General features: G+C 35.3%; 1 protein-coding gene across 1 annotated transcript in view; it reads left to right on the top strand.

Annotated features, from left to right (window-relative positions):
• Positions 1-15,901, top strand: part of LOC150098803 (uncharacterized) — a 124,433-nt gene that overhangs the window by 9,575 nt on the left and 98,957 nt on the right. The window contains exon 2 of the mRNA XM_090404572.1: positions 6,597-6,670. Within this exon, the coding sequence (XP_090260698.1) occupies positions 6,646-6,670 (25 nt within the window). The 5' untranslated portion in view covers positions 6,597-6,645. The remainder of the gene's footprint in view (positions 1-6,596; positions 6,671-15,901) is intronic.

Below are 15,901 nucleotides of genomic sequence, written 5' to 3'. Positions count from 1 at the left end.
CTGAAGGTTTTTTTACTATTCTCGCAGAATATTCTAATCTAGTAATTTCCGTCTTAAGCTTAAACAAAACCCTATAAAGGAAAAAAAAAACTTGACGTTATTTTTTTTAATTAAAAGTGTTTTTTTAAGGAGTAGAAAAGACCTCTCTAATTTTTGCATACTTGGACTTGATGCTTTTGGTTATAGTGTGTGTGTGTGTGTGTGTGTGTGCGCGCGCGTGCGCGTGTTACATATTCTGTGGGACTGTTCATACCGCATCAAAGTAGCTAAAGACATCGGGAGGAGAAAAAAAATTGTCGTTCACCTTATGCTACTTGCTAACTCACTGTCAGTGAAAAAGGTCGGTCTCATAAAGGATTCGGTGGCATTCTAGGGCGGATTCAAATCCGCGTTTTCCATTAAGATCTTGAATCTAACCTGTACGAACCCGAAAATCTGAAAAAAAAAAAAAAAAAGGTTATATATTTCTAAAACGGTTCATCCACTTTAATAGCAGTTCGTAACTGGTGATGTCTTCAACCTTTTCCTAAGGTGAGTCCTTAATTTCTGCTGCAGTTATCTGTGAATAAATTTATTAAGTATTCCTAAGGAAGTTCGGCAGAATCCTAGCAATAAATCGCCATTTCATATACTGATTTTTTGGAAGAAAGAAGTGTAAATCCTTTTTCGGAGTTCATACGAAATGTGTTCCCCAAGTTCCCCATTGATCAATGGGTATTTTTAGTTTCCCGTTCTTGTTAAAAGTTTGGTTTGACGCTACAATCCATCATACTCAAAAGCGAATGACAAAGCGTTGATCTGTAAGGGAAAAAAAAAAATTCTATCCCAAAGTCAGTATTTTTTTTTTTTAAACATCTCTGCAAAAAGGTACATTCAACTATATATATTAGAGAGAAATATTTCTATTCTTAAACATGGCACTAACACAATAGCATCTTTAATATCTTAAATATCTTCGGAGCTATAACAAGAAAATTTTCAGTTTGCATGTTCCATTAATTGTATAACAACATATCAAGCGTGATTTCGTGTTTTCCTCTCCTATTGTAATAGCTGTAAAATGCACAAAATTTAGCACGCGATATCATAATAAGTTGATTTTTACTTCATTGTAGTTTTATTCAAATCATCCTATTAGTGGATTTCTGCTATTGTTACGTAAAACATAATTCAGGTAGATTTCATTATTATTCTCATGAGCTTTCCATTTGGCGGTCATAAAATAAACTAGAAAGCTTGTTTGGGCAGACGATATTTTTTTTTATTGTTTGTCAACAATGGTAAAAACTTTTTCTAATTTATCGTCTGCCAATAATCTATGAACTATTCATTGGTATAAGTTAACAGTGTAATGAGAATTAAACCAGCATATTGATATGTAATTTAGAATAAGAAATTCTTTAGTCACGCTATAAGGATACAAACTTCAGTGCCTAATTTGTTCTATAATCATCTCTTTTTCTATATTTGACGGGGTAGAACGTGGCTAAATTTTTTTCGAGTATAGCGATTGGGAAGGTTGTAAAACCTAAATAATAATAAAAAAAAAACACTAAAGGAATAAGCCATCAACTTTTTTTGTGTGTCAAATTCCTTCATTTACTTTTCTCTAGGGAAAAGGAAATATTCAACCAGCTGTTTCTTGTCATTGTTTCGTTCTTTCTTTCCTCTTTTTTTATATTTTTTATTTATTTATTTATTTTTTTAACCAGGTTTTGTGTTCTTAATGGTTGAATTCAATGCTTATCATCTAAACAGTATGGAACTATCTGGGTTCGCCAACTACTGCGAGGAGGTTGTTCCGGGTTAGGGGAGAAAATAGGGGGAGTACAGCTCGCTCCTGAGAGATATTACTGAAAGAATCTCAAGAAGGATAAAATTAAAAAAAAAATAGGAAAATAAAGAGAAAAAAAGGGCCCGTAAATGACCATCTACAGAGGATGTTGGAGTTCAGAATAATTTTGACAGTGATGGATTATATAAGTGGGTTATGGCTATTTGGGGGGAAATAACGGCTGAAAAGAATAGCTCAGGGGTCATGTAGGCGGTCATTTTTTACTAGAAACTAGGGTAAAGCCGCGTTTGTTTCCCATTCGTAGCGATCTTAATGTTGGGCAATATGTGGAAGAAGTCGCCTTTAGAATTATGCGAGTGTTTGGTGGTAGCGCAGACAAACCCCGTTGAAACGATAGCCTGGTTTTTAGTACACCTGCCAGGTGAGACAGTTAATGCTATTGTGAGGACCCTCTGATGGAGAGAGATAGCATAAAGTACTCCTTTGCAGCCAAGGCGCCTTACATTAGAAGGTCCGCTACGCTAAGCCTAACTTTGAATTCAGTGTAGTTTATTGTCTTCTGCAGTTTATTTGCCGTCTTTCGAGTAGTGAGGAAGATCTTCTAGTTAGAATAGCGCTGTATACACTACGTGTGCAAAAGTTTGGGTTACCTTCGGAGATATTTCGTGTGTTTTCCAAGATACGTTTAAATCTTCTGTCGAAAGTGTGAACTAAGTAAGGTTTTTTTTTGTTGTTGTTTTAATTTTAAATGAGACGGTTGTGCTCTGCGATGAACATCCCACGACTAACAAAGGCCACTTAGGTAAATTTATAAACCTTTGGTTCTATGAATTATCACTAAGCCTTGACAACTCCTTAAAGGTATGAATTGTTGTCTTAAGACAATTACTTGCTGTGTGTGTTTGTGTCCTTTCTGTATTCGTCTGGCGTATTTCAAGTTGTGTAACTTTATAACCACCCTATTGCACCCTGATTTATTGGTCCGAAGCGCCAAGGGGAAAGGTGAAATTTTAATATGAAAACGTTTCCCAGTGTCAGCAATAGACCGACACGCCCAGTGTGTGTGTGTGTGTGTGTGTGTGTGTGTGTGTGTGTTTTACGAAGCACCTCTCTTCGCGTATCCACCATCTGGGTAATGACGGACTGGTATTTTTAAACTTCGCGACCACGAACGTGCTCCTAACACACTTCCAAATCCGTACGCCCCTCTCTACGCACACTGAACTCAGGTCAAATACGAACTTCCAATTATTATCTCCTCACCCCACAAAAAAAATGCTTCTTCAGTCTTTCTTTATTGGGTTTTTTTTTTATTTACGTTTTCTTATTCTATTCCACTTGTCGATTTCTTATTTCTTTCTTTTATTTCTCTTTGTCTTTTGTCATTTTCTCATATTTATCTGTCCCCTATTGTAATAGCTGTAAAATGCACAAAATTCAGCAAACGATATCATATTAAGTTGACTTTTACTTCATTGTAGTTTTATTCCAATCATCCCATTGGTGGATTTCTGCTATTGTTACGTAAAACATGATTCAGGTAGATTTCATTATTAGTCTCATGAGCTTTCTACGTGGCGGTCATAAAATCAACTAGAAAGCTTGTTTGGGCAGACGATATCGAAAATTTTTATGTTGTTTGTCAACAATGGTAAAATGTTTTTCTAATTTATCGTCTGCCAAACAATAATCTATCTATTATCTCACTCTCTCTGTCTGTTTTTTCTTTCTCTCTCTCTCTCCCTTACTTGTTTTGTATTTATTTATTTATTTGTTAATTTTTCTTCCATCTTTATTTTTCATTTCTTTCTGCAATCTTTTTTTTTTTCAGCATCATCTGTTCAACATGATTATCAGGATGAGATGTTGGGAAGATCATTGTGACCAATGACGACATATTCTGAACATCATTCCTAACAGCTATAATTTGCTGAATATTTTCTGAACCTAATCTTGAACAAACCACGATATAATTTCGACCCAATAATAGACCCAAACCCTGAACATAACGATATGTAATGAACAATGATCGAAAGTCTTCAAGATAATGTCCCTAAAAGAGCTTTAACATATCTGAGTCGTCCGTTATTTCTTCCTATTCTCACCAGAGCATCTGTTGCATACTCAACCTTCTTACCAAACGATAGTTTTAAAAAAAGGCTATTGTCAGTTTGAATTCAGGCATTTTTACGTGATTACCATGGCAGTATTTTACACGAATCTTTTATATCTCCAACACTTCCTAATTCCAGAGATTTATATTTCTTAAGTGTCCTACTTCTACAACAACCTTCTTGAGAAACTTTACAAAAGTGTAATTTATTTCAACACTTTATTAAGGTACAGGTTCTGAATACGTGGTTTATTCCTTCCACTGTACAATAAGTTACGTATAGAATGAGAGCGACAAATCAGAAACCATTAAAAGTCATAAGTCATTGTCCGTCTCTTTTATATCTGAATTCTTCTCTCTCTCTCTGGGAATTGTTTCTGACCTTAATGAGACCGTGCGAAAACCCTGTTCTACATAACATTTAATTACTTCACTAGATGGCGCTCCTAATTGTCATCTCGATAAGGTATTAGCAGAAGTTGGAATACATTTATATTTTTAATCTTATGTTTTCGGAGCACCAATGATACTCGCCAGGCGGCGCTTCTGTTGCAGCCGAGAGTTGAATGTTATGACGCAATCCAATGTCAGTTACACTTCAGAAATGAGTGAAGGAAAAAGTATTTGTAATTGAATAAGGGATGCGGAAATACCAACAGATGCATGATGGGTTGACACATCTTATGCAGGTGTGCGGCGGGGTTACCGCAGTGCTTTCAACAGTGTGGAAAGTTTCTCTGTAACCTCCTACTGTCTGGACCAACCATCAGGGAACACCTGCGCGAAAGGGGAAAACAGTATCGAAGAGGGAGCGAGTGGGTCGGTTGGTGGATGATGGAAGTAGATGGATTGGATGACGTCACTCGGCCTTACTTGTAAACAGTCATCGATAAAGGTCTCTTTCCCCTGAACGAATTTTTCCCCGCACATATGGGGTTCACTCCTAAATTAAGGGGGAAAAGTGTCGTGCAGGGAAGCAGTATTTACAGGGAGGTATCACAATATTGATGGAGAAAACTCTTCCTCACTTTTACCTCTGGCTAAATGCATTTCGATAGAATATATTTCTCATCTTTATTAAATCATTTTGAGCCATTTCATTTTTAATCCCAATTGGGTAATTTTCAGTAAAATATATAAAACAGTATATACACAGTTTCATATATTTTATACGAAGTCGCAAAGACTTTTAATTTGCAACTAAAAGTGTTAAATAATGAGTGACGTCATCAATGACGTCACAAATACGACTGTATTTCCAGGTGGCATTCGTATGAATCAGAAAAGTCTAACAATATAGTCTATCAATATTATTAACTCTCTCTCTCTTCTCTCTCTCTCTCTCTCTCTCTCTCTCTCTCTCTGTCTCTCTCTACCCCCCCCAGCTCTTCTTTTTCATTTTTTTTTATATTTTTCAAACCTTTCTTGCTCACGTTTTTTTTTTCTTTCCTCGTTTCTTTCTCTTATTCCCTTTATTATTTTTTTTATTATTTCCTTCCTTCTCTCTTTGATGAAACACCCTTCCATTTACTTCCTTGCACTTGACATACTTCAAAAAAAAAAACTCATTTTGTCTCTTTCCAGCGATGCCAAATACCATCTTGCAATAGTGAACATTAAAGTACACCACTTTATTTCTCACATAACCGAGCTACAAAAGCTTGCTGGAGAAAAGTAAAGAACCGTGATGGCAGTTATTTAAATCAAAGTCAACAGATAAAAAAAAAAAAAAAAAAAAAAGCGATCTCTGACGTCATCAGGGCTGTATAAACGGTAATCTTGGGCTATAATTCGGTTGCTAGCGATGATGTTTGCTTATGTGTCTGCAATGACAAAGCAGGAAAACAGAAGCCCTGTAAAATGTCCAATTCGCTGTTATCTTGAAACGGGGGAGATGGCAAGGGGGGGTAGCCTATCCATGACATCTTTATTGTGGCTTCATTCGTGGGAAAGGAAAAAAAAAAAATTAAATGCTTCAAGCAAACAGCGCTGAAATAGCATAGGAACAGCAACAGCGATCCTTCTATTTCTATTGCACCATTACATTTATTAGGCTTATTCAACGCAGACCTTCGTATCAAATTGAAGTGCTCATACCTCTAAAGGTGCCTTTCGGGTGTGTCACAAATATGGAACACAATCTTTCAGCTGTTACTCCCCCAATAAAAGGAATATGTTGTAAGCCGGCATACTTTCTTCTTTACCGAAACTACGTCTCGCATATTACTAACAGCCTTCTGACGGCTCATTGTTGTTGGACTAGTTTCTCCTTCTTTCTCTCCGTCTTCCTATCCTCCCCGCCACCGACTCTCTATATGTGTTAGAGCTAGTCATAAATAAATGGATCATGAACAGTTCGTGACAGAGTGATTGTTGCAGCTAACAATACACCCTGTGCGACCGACGTTCAGGCATGCGTATTATGTGTCAATTACCAACTTGCTATTGTTAGATCAAGTATAAACAATTTACCGTTGTTGACCAATCAGAATTTTTTTGTTTTTTTTAAATCACTTTGCTGCCTCTAAAACACTGATTTCTGTTTTCTAATATACTGTGGACACGAAAATTATCTTTAAGAGAAAGAATGTAATCAATGTGCATCCAAAATCAAATATACTTGTAGCTAATAGTATAATATAATATATATATATATATATATATATATATTTATTTTTTTTTTTGCAGGGTATATACTGAATTTTTCCCGGTTGTCTGTCCATGAATTCACCTGACCATGATAACCCTATTAGGAGAGTTTGGTAAGTCTTCCATCATTTCTATTGAAGTTAGTTCATTTGGATTTCTGAAATATACAGAAAATAATTCTTCGTTGCAAGTACGACAAAATAAATCACGCACACACACACACCTGAACAAGGATGTCGTCTCATATTTCGCTATCATGATCTTGGTTGTAAAGCCATCATATAATATTTATTATACGAACTTCCTGAATCTCTCACCAGAAGGCAGCAGTGTTGACTGACGAATATTGTCACTGAGTGGGGGTTTAAGCTGTTTATTTTTTTTTTAAAACCGATATAATATCGATAGATTATTAAGAAGTTTGCTGAAGTATCGTAGCTATTTATCTTAAGAAGTCTGTCGCTATCTTTCTTTCTGACCTGTAAAGGGAGTAATGTTTGGCAAACCTCGCCCACTAGATGTTGGTGATTAATACAGTCGAACTGTCCGGATGCTACATGAGCGGATGTTTGTATAAGGCACGAACTGGCGAGTTGCGTAGGCGGGGGGGGGGGTTAAGATTCCACTCACAGTTGCTAAGATACACATAGTTTAAGCAATTGTAACTTAACCTCGTTTGCAACTCAAATTACAAAGTTTGGTGTTACCTTGCGCTTACGATGGTGCGGGGAAAATATCCCCTTATAGAGGGCGCCACTGTGGAATCATGTGGTGGTGAGGGGGGGGGGATGCGATGGTGATAATTAGCAATTTGGGACTCGCCACAAAACAGAAGCTATTTTAAACAGAGTAAGATGTTGGCCCTATTAACACTAAATATGGTAATAGGACACTTGTAATGCGTCCAATAAACACTTGAAAGTTTTCAAAAATTTTAAATTAATTGCCGTACTATTGATAGAGTGGATGTCCGGATTGAATTATTTTGATATCCATGTTTCCGGGCAAAGTATAAGCTAATTACTATAACCATGTTTATGACTAAAATATTTTTTATTCATGTTCGGGGCACAATCGATATTTTTTTGTTATCCATGTTTCTGACTTCGTTGTTTATTGAGATGAGCAAAATTACTCGAAGCTAAAATCGTATTACAAAAAAAAAAAAAAAAAAAAAAAAAACGTTAAACAATCTACTAATAAAAGAAAATTGTTGATAGGAAGTCGAAGGTTTTTTCCACTAAATGTATACCAATCGTACCTCGTTAACTGATATTACACTAGGGAGGATTGTTTGATTAGCAGGGGCAATAGGCAGGTTATCTCTGAACGCACACACATACACATGCTCACCTTAACTCAAATGCGCAGCATCAAAGGCGGCTTCAAACGCAGTTTCAGCGTTTCCAAAGACCTGAAGGTAGCAAAGGGCAATTCTGTCACCGCTCTTAAGTGAAAGATCTGAAAAAACCGCTATCGGCATTTGTAGATTATATTCTGTCCCCTGTCATCAACATTGCCTTATGGTTCAGTCGGCAGTTGATATTGGCTCACATTAAACCTTATCGGGGGACAATTCAACTCGGGGCCACCCACTTCAGGTGACGCTGTTACCAGTGTCTTATATCTTTACAGAGAAAAGGACATTCGTAAGTCCTAAGCAAATATTTCTCAGAAGCGAGTTCACTAAGCCGTAATTTTTAATAAATTGACATCTGTGATTCGTGTTTCTTAGTCACCAGGAAATAACTGAGGAATTTATCACTTTCTCCTTCATTCTATCAATAATGTTTGTAAGAAAGGGATCCTAGTTATTTCGCAAAATCAATTGGCGTTCCGTTACTTTTGTCAGTAAGTATATACAAAACAACCACACGCACATTTGTATGTTAACTATGGTTATTTCTATATTTTACGTTATTTGAATACGCTAATGATATCGGATGGTAGTCATACCTTTATTTTTCTATACTATTGAATTTATCTTTTTTTTTTTTTTTTTTTGTGGTATTCGAGTTATCGAAGAAAAACATTTTCTTTGCTTAAATAAGTTTCTATCTGAAGTACTGTACACCAAGGTAGCGACGGAAATTAATTTAAATATTTTATACAGTGTCCACGTCCGGTCAAGTCCATTATGTTGAGTTATTGTACCTCCGAGGTACTAGGGATAGCCCCCCAAGCGAACAATCAGTAGAATAATTTCATTAGTCGATGGAGCTGAATTGGAAGATGTACAGAAGAGGCTACTACATTTATAGCTCGGGTGTGTGTGTGGGGGGGGAGGGGGGTCAGATGGGGTGGACACATGAGCTTTAACTTTTAAGAGAAAGAGAGAATTGAAATGAAAGGAAAAAATTAGTTTTGTTCAAGATTCTGCTAAGATATATCGTTCTGGAAAGAATTAACAGACTAAGAGATTTAATCAAATTATATTTTTATAGTAAAAATAAATAAATAAATTGAATAAGAAATAATATTAGAAGAATCGCATGATTACGAGGATAATTTATTCAGAAATTGTTTTCACACGACATCCGTCATTGGTCTTTGCTAATTCTTCTTTCTTTTTCTTCTTCGATCTACGTTTTAAATTTGTCAAACTGCAGTAATTACTAAGGGATAATTAGAGAACTAATTAATTGCAGGACTGCATAGTCATTTAGATGTCGCTACCTGTACTTGGATATTACGCTATAATAAGCAGGTGTGTGTGATTGAATCCTAGCACGGAAGCTACGCACGAACAAACAGAACCAATCATTATTACTCAAATAAAAATCTAGTAGATACGTGAAGAAATCAAGACGATCGACATTAGCGCCACCTTTCGGGCAAATGTTTTTCTTAATGTTGTTTTCATTGCATTATGAATACTCAGATTTTTTAATTCTTGTTTTCGAGTTAATAATTACGAAAATTATTTTTAAAATTAAGGAAATTGACGTAAAAGCTTTTTCGAGTTTTGAAAGAGGGAAACTTTGTGTTTCCGGTGGGAGATAACGTGGGTCATTGAGTTGAACTGAACTCATTCGTCACCCTTGACCTCTGCGGTGGTCTACGTCGTAACCCAGTCGCAGTGGCGGTGATGAGTGACCCTCCGCAGTATGTGTGTGTTTGTGCTGCGTTGACCAGTTGCACATGCCCGTATCCTCTGTCTCTTTCTGTCTTGACAAACGACAGTAGACTTACTCATTACCGGAAGTTCTGCAGTTTGCCATTTCCGGTTTCGTTTTGCAGTTATTATGAATTTGGATTTTTTTTATAACAATAATTGTAAGAATTTGTTCTATACATGAACCTTTTTTAATACATAAATATTTTTAGCATTATAATTTTTCAGCTTGACCTATGGATGTTAATGCATATCTCGAAAAATTTATTATACTGATGAATCCACGATCTTGAATTTCTTTTCTTTCTTTTTTTTTTTTTTTCTGAAGTTACCAACTAAACATTTCTCAAGATAAAACTTTTAAAAATGCTCAAAGCACTTCAGAATAGTCTAAATATTTTTTACAACTATTTCAATACCTTTCACAGTTTAATTGACGATTTCGACCCCCTCCCCTTTCACACGGCACTTATTCTTTAGCTAACAGATGATTTTTAACACCCGGTGTGAGACAAGCATCCCGTTTTCTGAGGCCTGAAGTGACTTGGGAAAAAAAGAATCCATCTTTGGTCTCTACAGCGGCGTTTCCGAACTCTTATATAGAAATAAATAAATAAAAAAAATACATAACATTAATAAAAATGGAAAAAATAATCCTTATCCCACTTAGAATACTAATATACTATACATTTACAACTTTTCATGAGTGGGTGGACATTAAAAATATCATCTAATCACTGCTAGTTTTTCTATACATAGTATAATTCTAGTATAATTCTCATATTCTTAAATTTTAAGCATTCTTTCAACTTCTGTTCTCTTTAAAATTTACAAATTGTAACTGAGATCGAAGCGAATCGAGATGATTTGCTCTGATCTCAATTATAATAGTTTTTCGTATAACTATATAGCACTATTTACAGCAGAAAAAGCGTTGTAAATGTATTTTACTTATTTATTTAGAAAAAATAATGTATATATATATAATAATAATAATATATATATATATATATGAAAATAGAATTTAGGAAAAATGCTGCAAAGAAAGAAATAGAAACATTCAAATAAAGTATTGGTTGAAAGAAATTAGAAGTGAGTAGAAATAAAGAAACGTTGACTTATATGCATATTTGTCCAAATGCTTTGGTAAATCTAAAAGTTTTAATCAAATACTTGTGGTTCTTGTTAACCCTCTTCCTTTTCTTGAGGTGAATGAGGGGGGACTGTTATCTTATCAGCGCATGCACCATTTTCTTCCTATGCGTCGTATACGGACCACGTTCAGTAATTGTCTATTAGCACATCAGTGGAGTTGAAAGCTGAACCAGTTTCTCCAGATGGGGCTGCCGTCACGGATAAGGGGATGCGGAGAAAGTCCCTTCTTTCTATTCGGGGAACACCAAGTTCCTTTCTAGCCGAAATAAATGACAATGTAAAAGGCACAATCTGTCATGAAATCCAAGCATTTAGATGCCATTTAATAATAATAATAATAATAATAATAATAATAATAATAATAATAATAATAATAATAATGGTCGTTGTAGCTACAGGTAAACTAATATCCCATAATCTATTAAGAAGCAATTTTCCATCTGTCAAAGGCTTATTTTAAATTCGTAATTGCATTCATTACCTCTAAATATAGAATAGTTCACTAAATCATTTTCAATAATTTATTCTTCCACAAAAATTAATCTCTTTTCAGTTAGCATATAATCTTAAAAACATTCTGGCCTGTGCATTCCCATTTCTTCAAGAGAGGTTACCACGTAACAGGACACTTAACCCCTAGATGGGAGTGGGGGAGGAGAAAAGATTTAGGAGTTTGTTGTGAACTGGTTGACAGTAAATCCCTATGAAGTCGTTAAGCCTAATCACTAACACGCAAAGAGAGGAGAGCTAAAAGTTTCGCTGTAGAATTACTATGGTTACGTGAAGGAATGGGATAGACTAGAATGCTAGGGGGACGGGGACATGCTTCCTTTCTCTCCTTCTCTGATAACAGCTGTTGAAAGAACTGCTTAGTGGCTCTGACCGTCAAAAAGCGTACGTTAAGCCAACACAATAAACAGGATTTCGATAGGATATAGTAACTAGTATTGCAAATAGAGATATGGAGAAAATTATTTAGAGAAATTAATTTTATGTTTTCCGATAACAGAAAAAGAGATTTTTTTTCCATTTTTATTTTATTGGCGTAATTTGACTGGTGAAATGAAATATCTGAGCTTTGCAATCGATCATGAGTTGAAATTAACAATACCTTAGCTTTGTCGATCATAAAATGAAATTGGCAATATCTGAACTTGTCAGATGATCATGAATTGAAATCGACAATACTTGAGCTTTGCAATCAATCATGAATTGAAATTGACAATACTTGAGTTTTGCAATCAATCATGAATTGAAATCGACAATACCTGAGCTTTGTAATCAATCATAAGCTGAAATTGGCAATACCTGAACTTGTCAGATGATCATGAATTGAAATTGACAATAACTTAGCTTTGCAGTTCATCACGCGCACAACAATCAAATTACTTTGCCTAACAAAAGCCATAACAATAAAGTCGTTTGGCAAATATCCAATTAACAAACAGAAATGAATCAAAAACCTCATTTTGTTAAAAAAACAAACAAACTACTCGACTTATTTTGCTCAGCCATTTCTAAAAATAAAAATTTACAAGAACAGATTACTATTCTTGAAATTCTCTAAGGAGTGTAACGTCGAGGTTAGAAGTAACATCGAGAACCATCGCGGATAATAATCATATGAGATAATAAATGACCATAATCATGTATTGTAGGCACGAAGTTAAGAACAGCAACGGGAAAAAGTGATCGCAAAAAAAGGACTTATTAACGTCACAGTTTCCTTATTAAGATGCATCCTCTAATTCGTTTGCTACAGAGCTCATGTTGCTATAACAGTTGGGGGTCGAAGTGTGTTAGAATACACAATGAGATTTTCAAAGACATTGACACAATAGATATTTCTTCCATGATGAAGATGTAGATGGCGACGTATCAGCCGAGAGAGAGAGAGAGATGTGCAGTGTTAGTTTCATAAAGGAAACTACGGTAACCGTCATGTGACTTTTTTCTGATTAATGTTAATTATCTTAATGTTTTGTAATATGATTTATATGCTTTATATTATTTAATAGCTAGGTCCCGTACTATGTCGCTATTATTTTATCTTCATATTTAAGGGAGCGGGGTCACATTATCGGTGGCATTTCAAGTAGGTAGTTTAGCATTTCAAGAAACTGATAAATATAATCTTTTTTTTTTATGATCACATAAGGTCAAACAAGTCAATTTTTTTGTTCATTGCAGTGATGTAAAATGCTAAACAGAAGCTGGCAAACTCAGAGTTGTGAAAGGAAGGGGTGACTTCATGTGAAACAGTTTGACATTTGGTTCGTACGAAAAGAAGCCGTAACTAGTTATATCATCGTCCGTATTTTATTTTTTTTTCTCTGGAAGGGGATAAAAACAGGGGGAGGGGAGGGATTGTGCGTGTGTTTCCGAACATTTACAGAGGCCAGGCCAAGTCGTCCAAGAACTGTGTTTAAAACCATTTATGTAAACAGTTTCTCTGTGACCAAGCCGATACCCGACACCTACAGTTCACCGCAGTGCAATGCCGGGGGTCAGTCTTCTGCTCCTTAATTATTTGGGCGATAAACGAAGTCACCCCGACGAAAGACAGGAACGATGTTGTCTGGATAACTGTAACAGGCGGACGGGTTTATTTATTGGCTGCGTAGACCGATTTCAAACTATCCCTTGTCACGCCTCTGTCCAAAGCTTGCGGCTAAAAGATAGTTTCGAGCACGCTTTGCTATGGGAGAAAAATGGGGGAGTCAGAGGTGTCACTACCACCCCCCGTTGATAAACTTCCCGTGCAGATTCTAGTTGAGTTATACTCATGACATTCTTCGAGGTTTTGGTGAGTTCGTAAGTAAAAACGATGCCTTACACAAACAGGATCTCTTTACTCCCCCTCCTGGACACGTGATCAGGACTTTTTTTTCCCTCTTGAAAGTTGTTTAGGTTTGTATTACACAAAAGTATCTGGTTTGTTTGTGCGCGAAGCAATCCAAGAATTCTCGGATGAAGATAGTAGTTCTAATTGTATAATATATATTATCATTACGTTAATAGTAATATATTTCACATATTTTCCTTATAGGGAAACCCTGTTCTTGTTTAGAGCCGTCCCACCTTTACTAAATGTCTAACTATAAGATTTCACAGTGGTTTCTATTCATTACATTTTACCAAGTATACGCATTTCACATTACTGATATTTATTAGTGTCCTTTCCCATAGCAGCTACTCCTATGAATATCATTTATCATTAATTTCATTTATAACAATGAAATTAACAAATTGCTACGGTAACCGTTGCTATAGTTTCACGTATGGCTGCTGAATTGCAGTTAATTTCATTTATAACAATGAAATTAACAAATTGCTGCGGTAACCGTTGCTATAGTTTCACGTATGGCTGCTGAATTGCAGTGAATTTCATTTATATCACGAATTTATCTACGTTATAACACACCTATTTTCCTCTTTTAAATCATACTCCCACACTCTCCGTATTTATCTCCTTCTATTCATGCAATTCTTACTTTGCTTTTGTATTTATGATTTTGATCCGACTCATATTACACGTTTTCCTTAACCTAGTCGTGTTCACGGTGGCAAAGACGACTTCCTTAAACGCTTACATCATCAAGAAACTCACACTAGCAGCAAGTACAAGTAATTATTCCTAGAATCACTTTTGTTTGTACTGTAAAGAACACGTTTTATATTTCTTGAGGTTGAAAATGAAGTCGAAAGACCGGAATAGCATTTAAAAGATACCAGAAAATTATTCATTATTTCAATATAACATACCGGATGTATTAAGGTTAAGAGTGTAATCCACGTATAAGGTATCATACCTAATACGTTCAATGGATGACTACATAAGGTATGATGATCAAAGTATAAGATAAAGTTAATTGTTACATCAAAGGCCTTTCTGAGATGGATATTTGGATATTTTGATTTTTATGATTGATAGTATGCCGGGTAGTCTAGATTTTTCTCTTAGTAAATGTTGCTTGCATGTGATTTGTTGTTGACATTTGAAGACTGTAACTGAATGAGTGAATCAGAAGGGGAGTTGTTTGTTACCGGGTCGTGTAGATTAAGATCTTTTAAACGGTACATCTTTGTAGAATGACGCAAAGTTAGAAGGGGATTGGAGGTTATTCCGAGGTTGAAATGGAGCGATATTCTGTTACTTTTGTGTTTGGATGGATGCTTTTGAGGTATGCTCTTGAGGAAGTAAAGAGTATGGAGAGGGGTTATTTGTAGGGAACCCAGGGTCTTTTCCATTGTGTAGAAGAGGTTGGTGAAGTTTATGTAATGCGGTGTTTCAGGATTATTAAATCAAATTAGGGATTGTAGGTGATAAGTTTTAATTAACTAATTACTAGATTACTTTTTTAAAAATAATTTCAAATCCTTTTTAAAAAAAATTTCAATCGGGATTCATAACATACATTACATGAGACAGTCGATGAGTTTGACTTGAATAAACCTTAACACTGATCTCGAACTGTCTGGATTAATAAAGGCATTTTCCACTGTTGGTTTATGTTTATATGTTAGTAATATCCGCGACAAAACTGTTAAACTAAACGCAAGGAAATAATGGAATGATTCTACAATTTTTTTGTTTTCTTTTCCTTGTGACGTTAAGAATGAGGGGACTTCTAACGTCATAGATATTATGGTTATGACATGTTCCTGTATGTAGAAGGAAAATTAGATATAATTTATGAAACAATAAATAAAAATCTTAAAAGGAATCCGCCGACATTAAATAACTATGTTTTCATAGAATTCCGCTGATCTGACCGTCTATGTTTTCTGAGTGTTCTGATGAGAGCCAAAAAGGCTCGAAATACTAAAATAGTGCAATATTAAATCAACCTCTTAACATAAAATAAATAGTTGATTTCATTTATAACAATGAAATGAACAGAGGTTGCTACGGTAACCATTGCTATAGTTTCACAATGTAATTAACACATTGCTACGGTAACCGTTGGTATAGTTTCACATATGGCTGCTGAATTGCAGTTAATTTCATTTATAACAATGAAATTAACAAATTGCTGTGGTAACCGTTGCTATAGTTTCATAGCTGCTGCTT

The sequence above is a fragment of the Typopeltis vanoorti genome, chromosome 15, assembly GCF_054136105.1.
Source record: "Typopeltis vanoorti isolate ZY-2024b chromosome 15, IOZ_Tvanoo_1.0, whole genome shotgun sequence".
Classification (NCBI taxonomy): Eukaryota; Metazoa; Arthropoda; class Arachnida; order Uropygi; family Thelyphonidae; genus Typopeltis; species Typopeltis vanoorti.
This window is presented reverse-complemented; position numbering and strand designations above follow the sequence as displayed.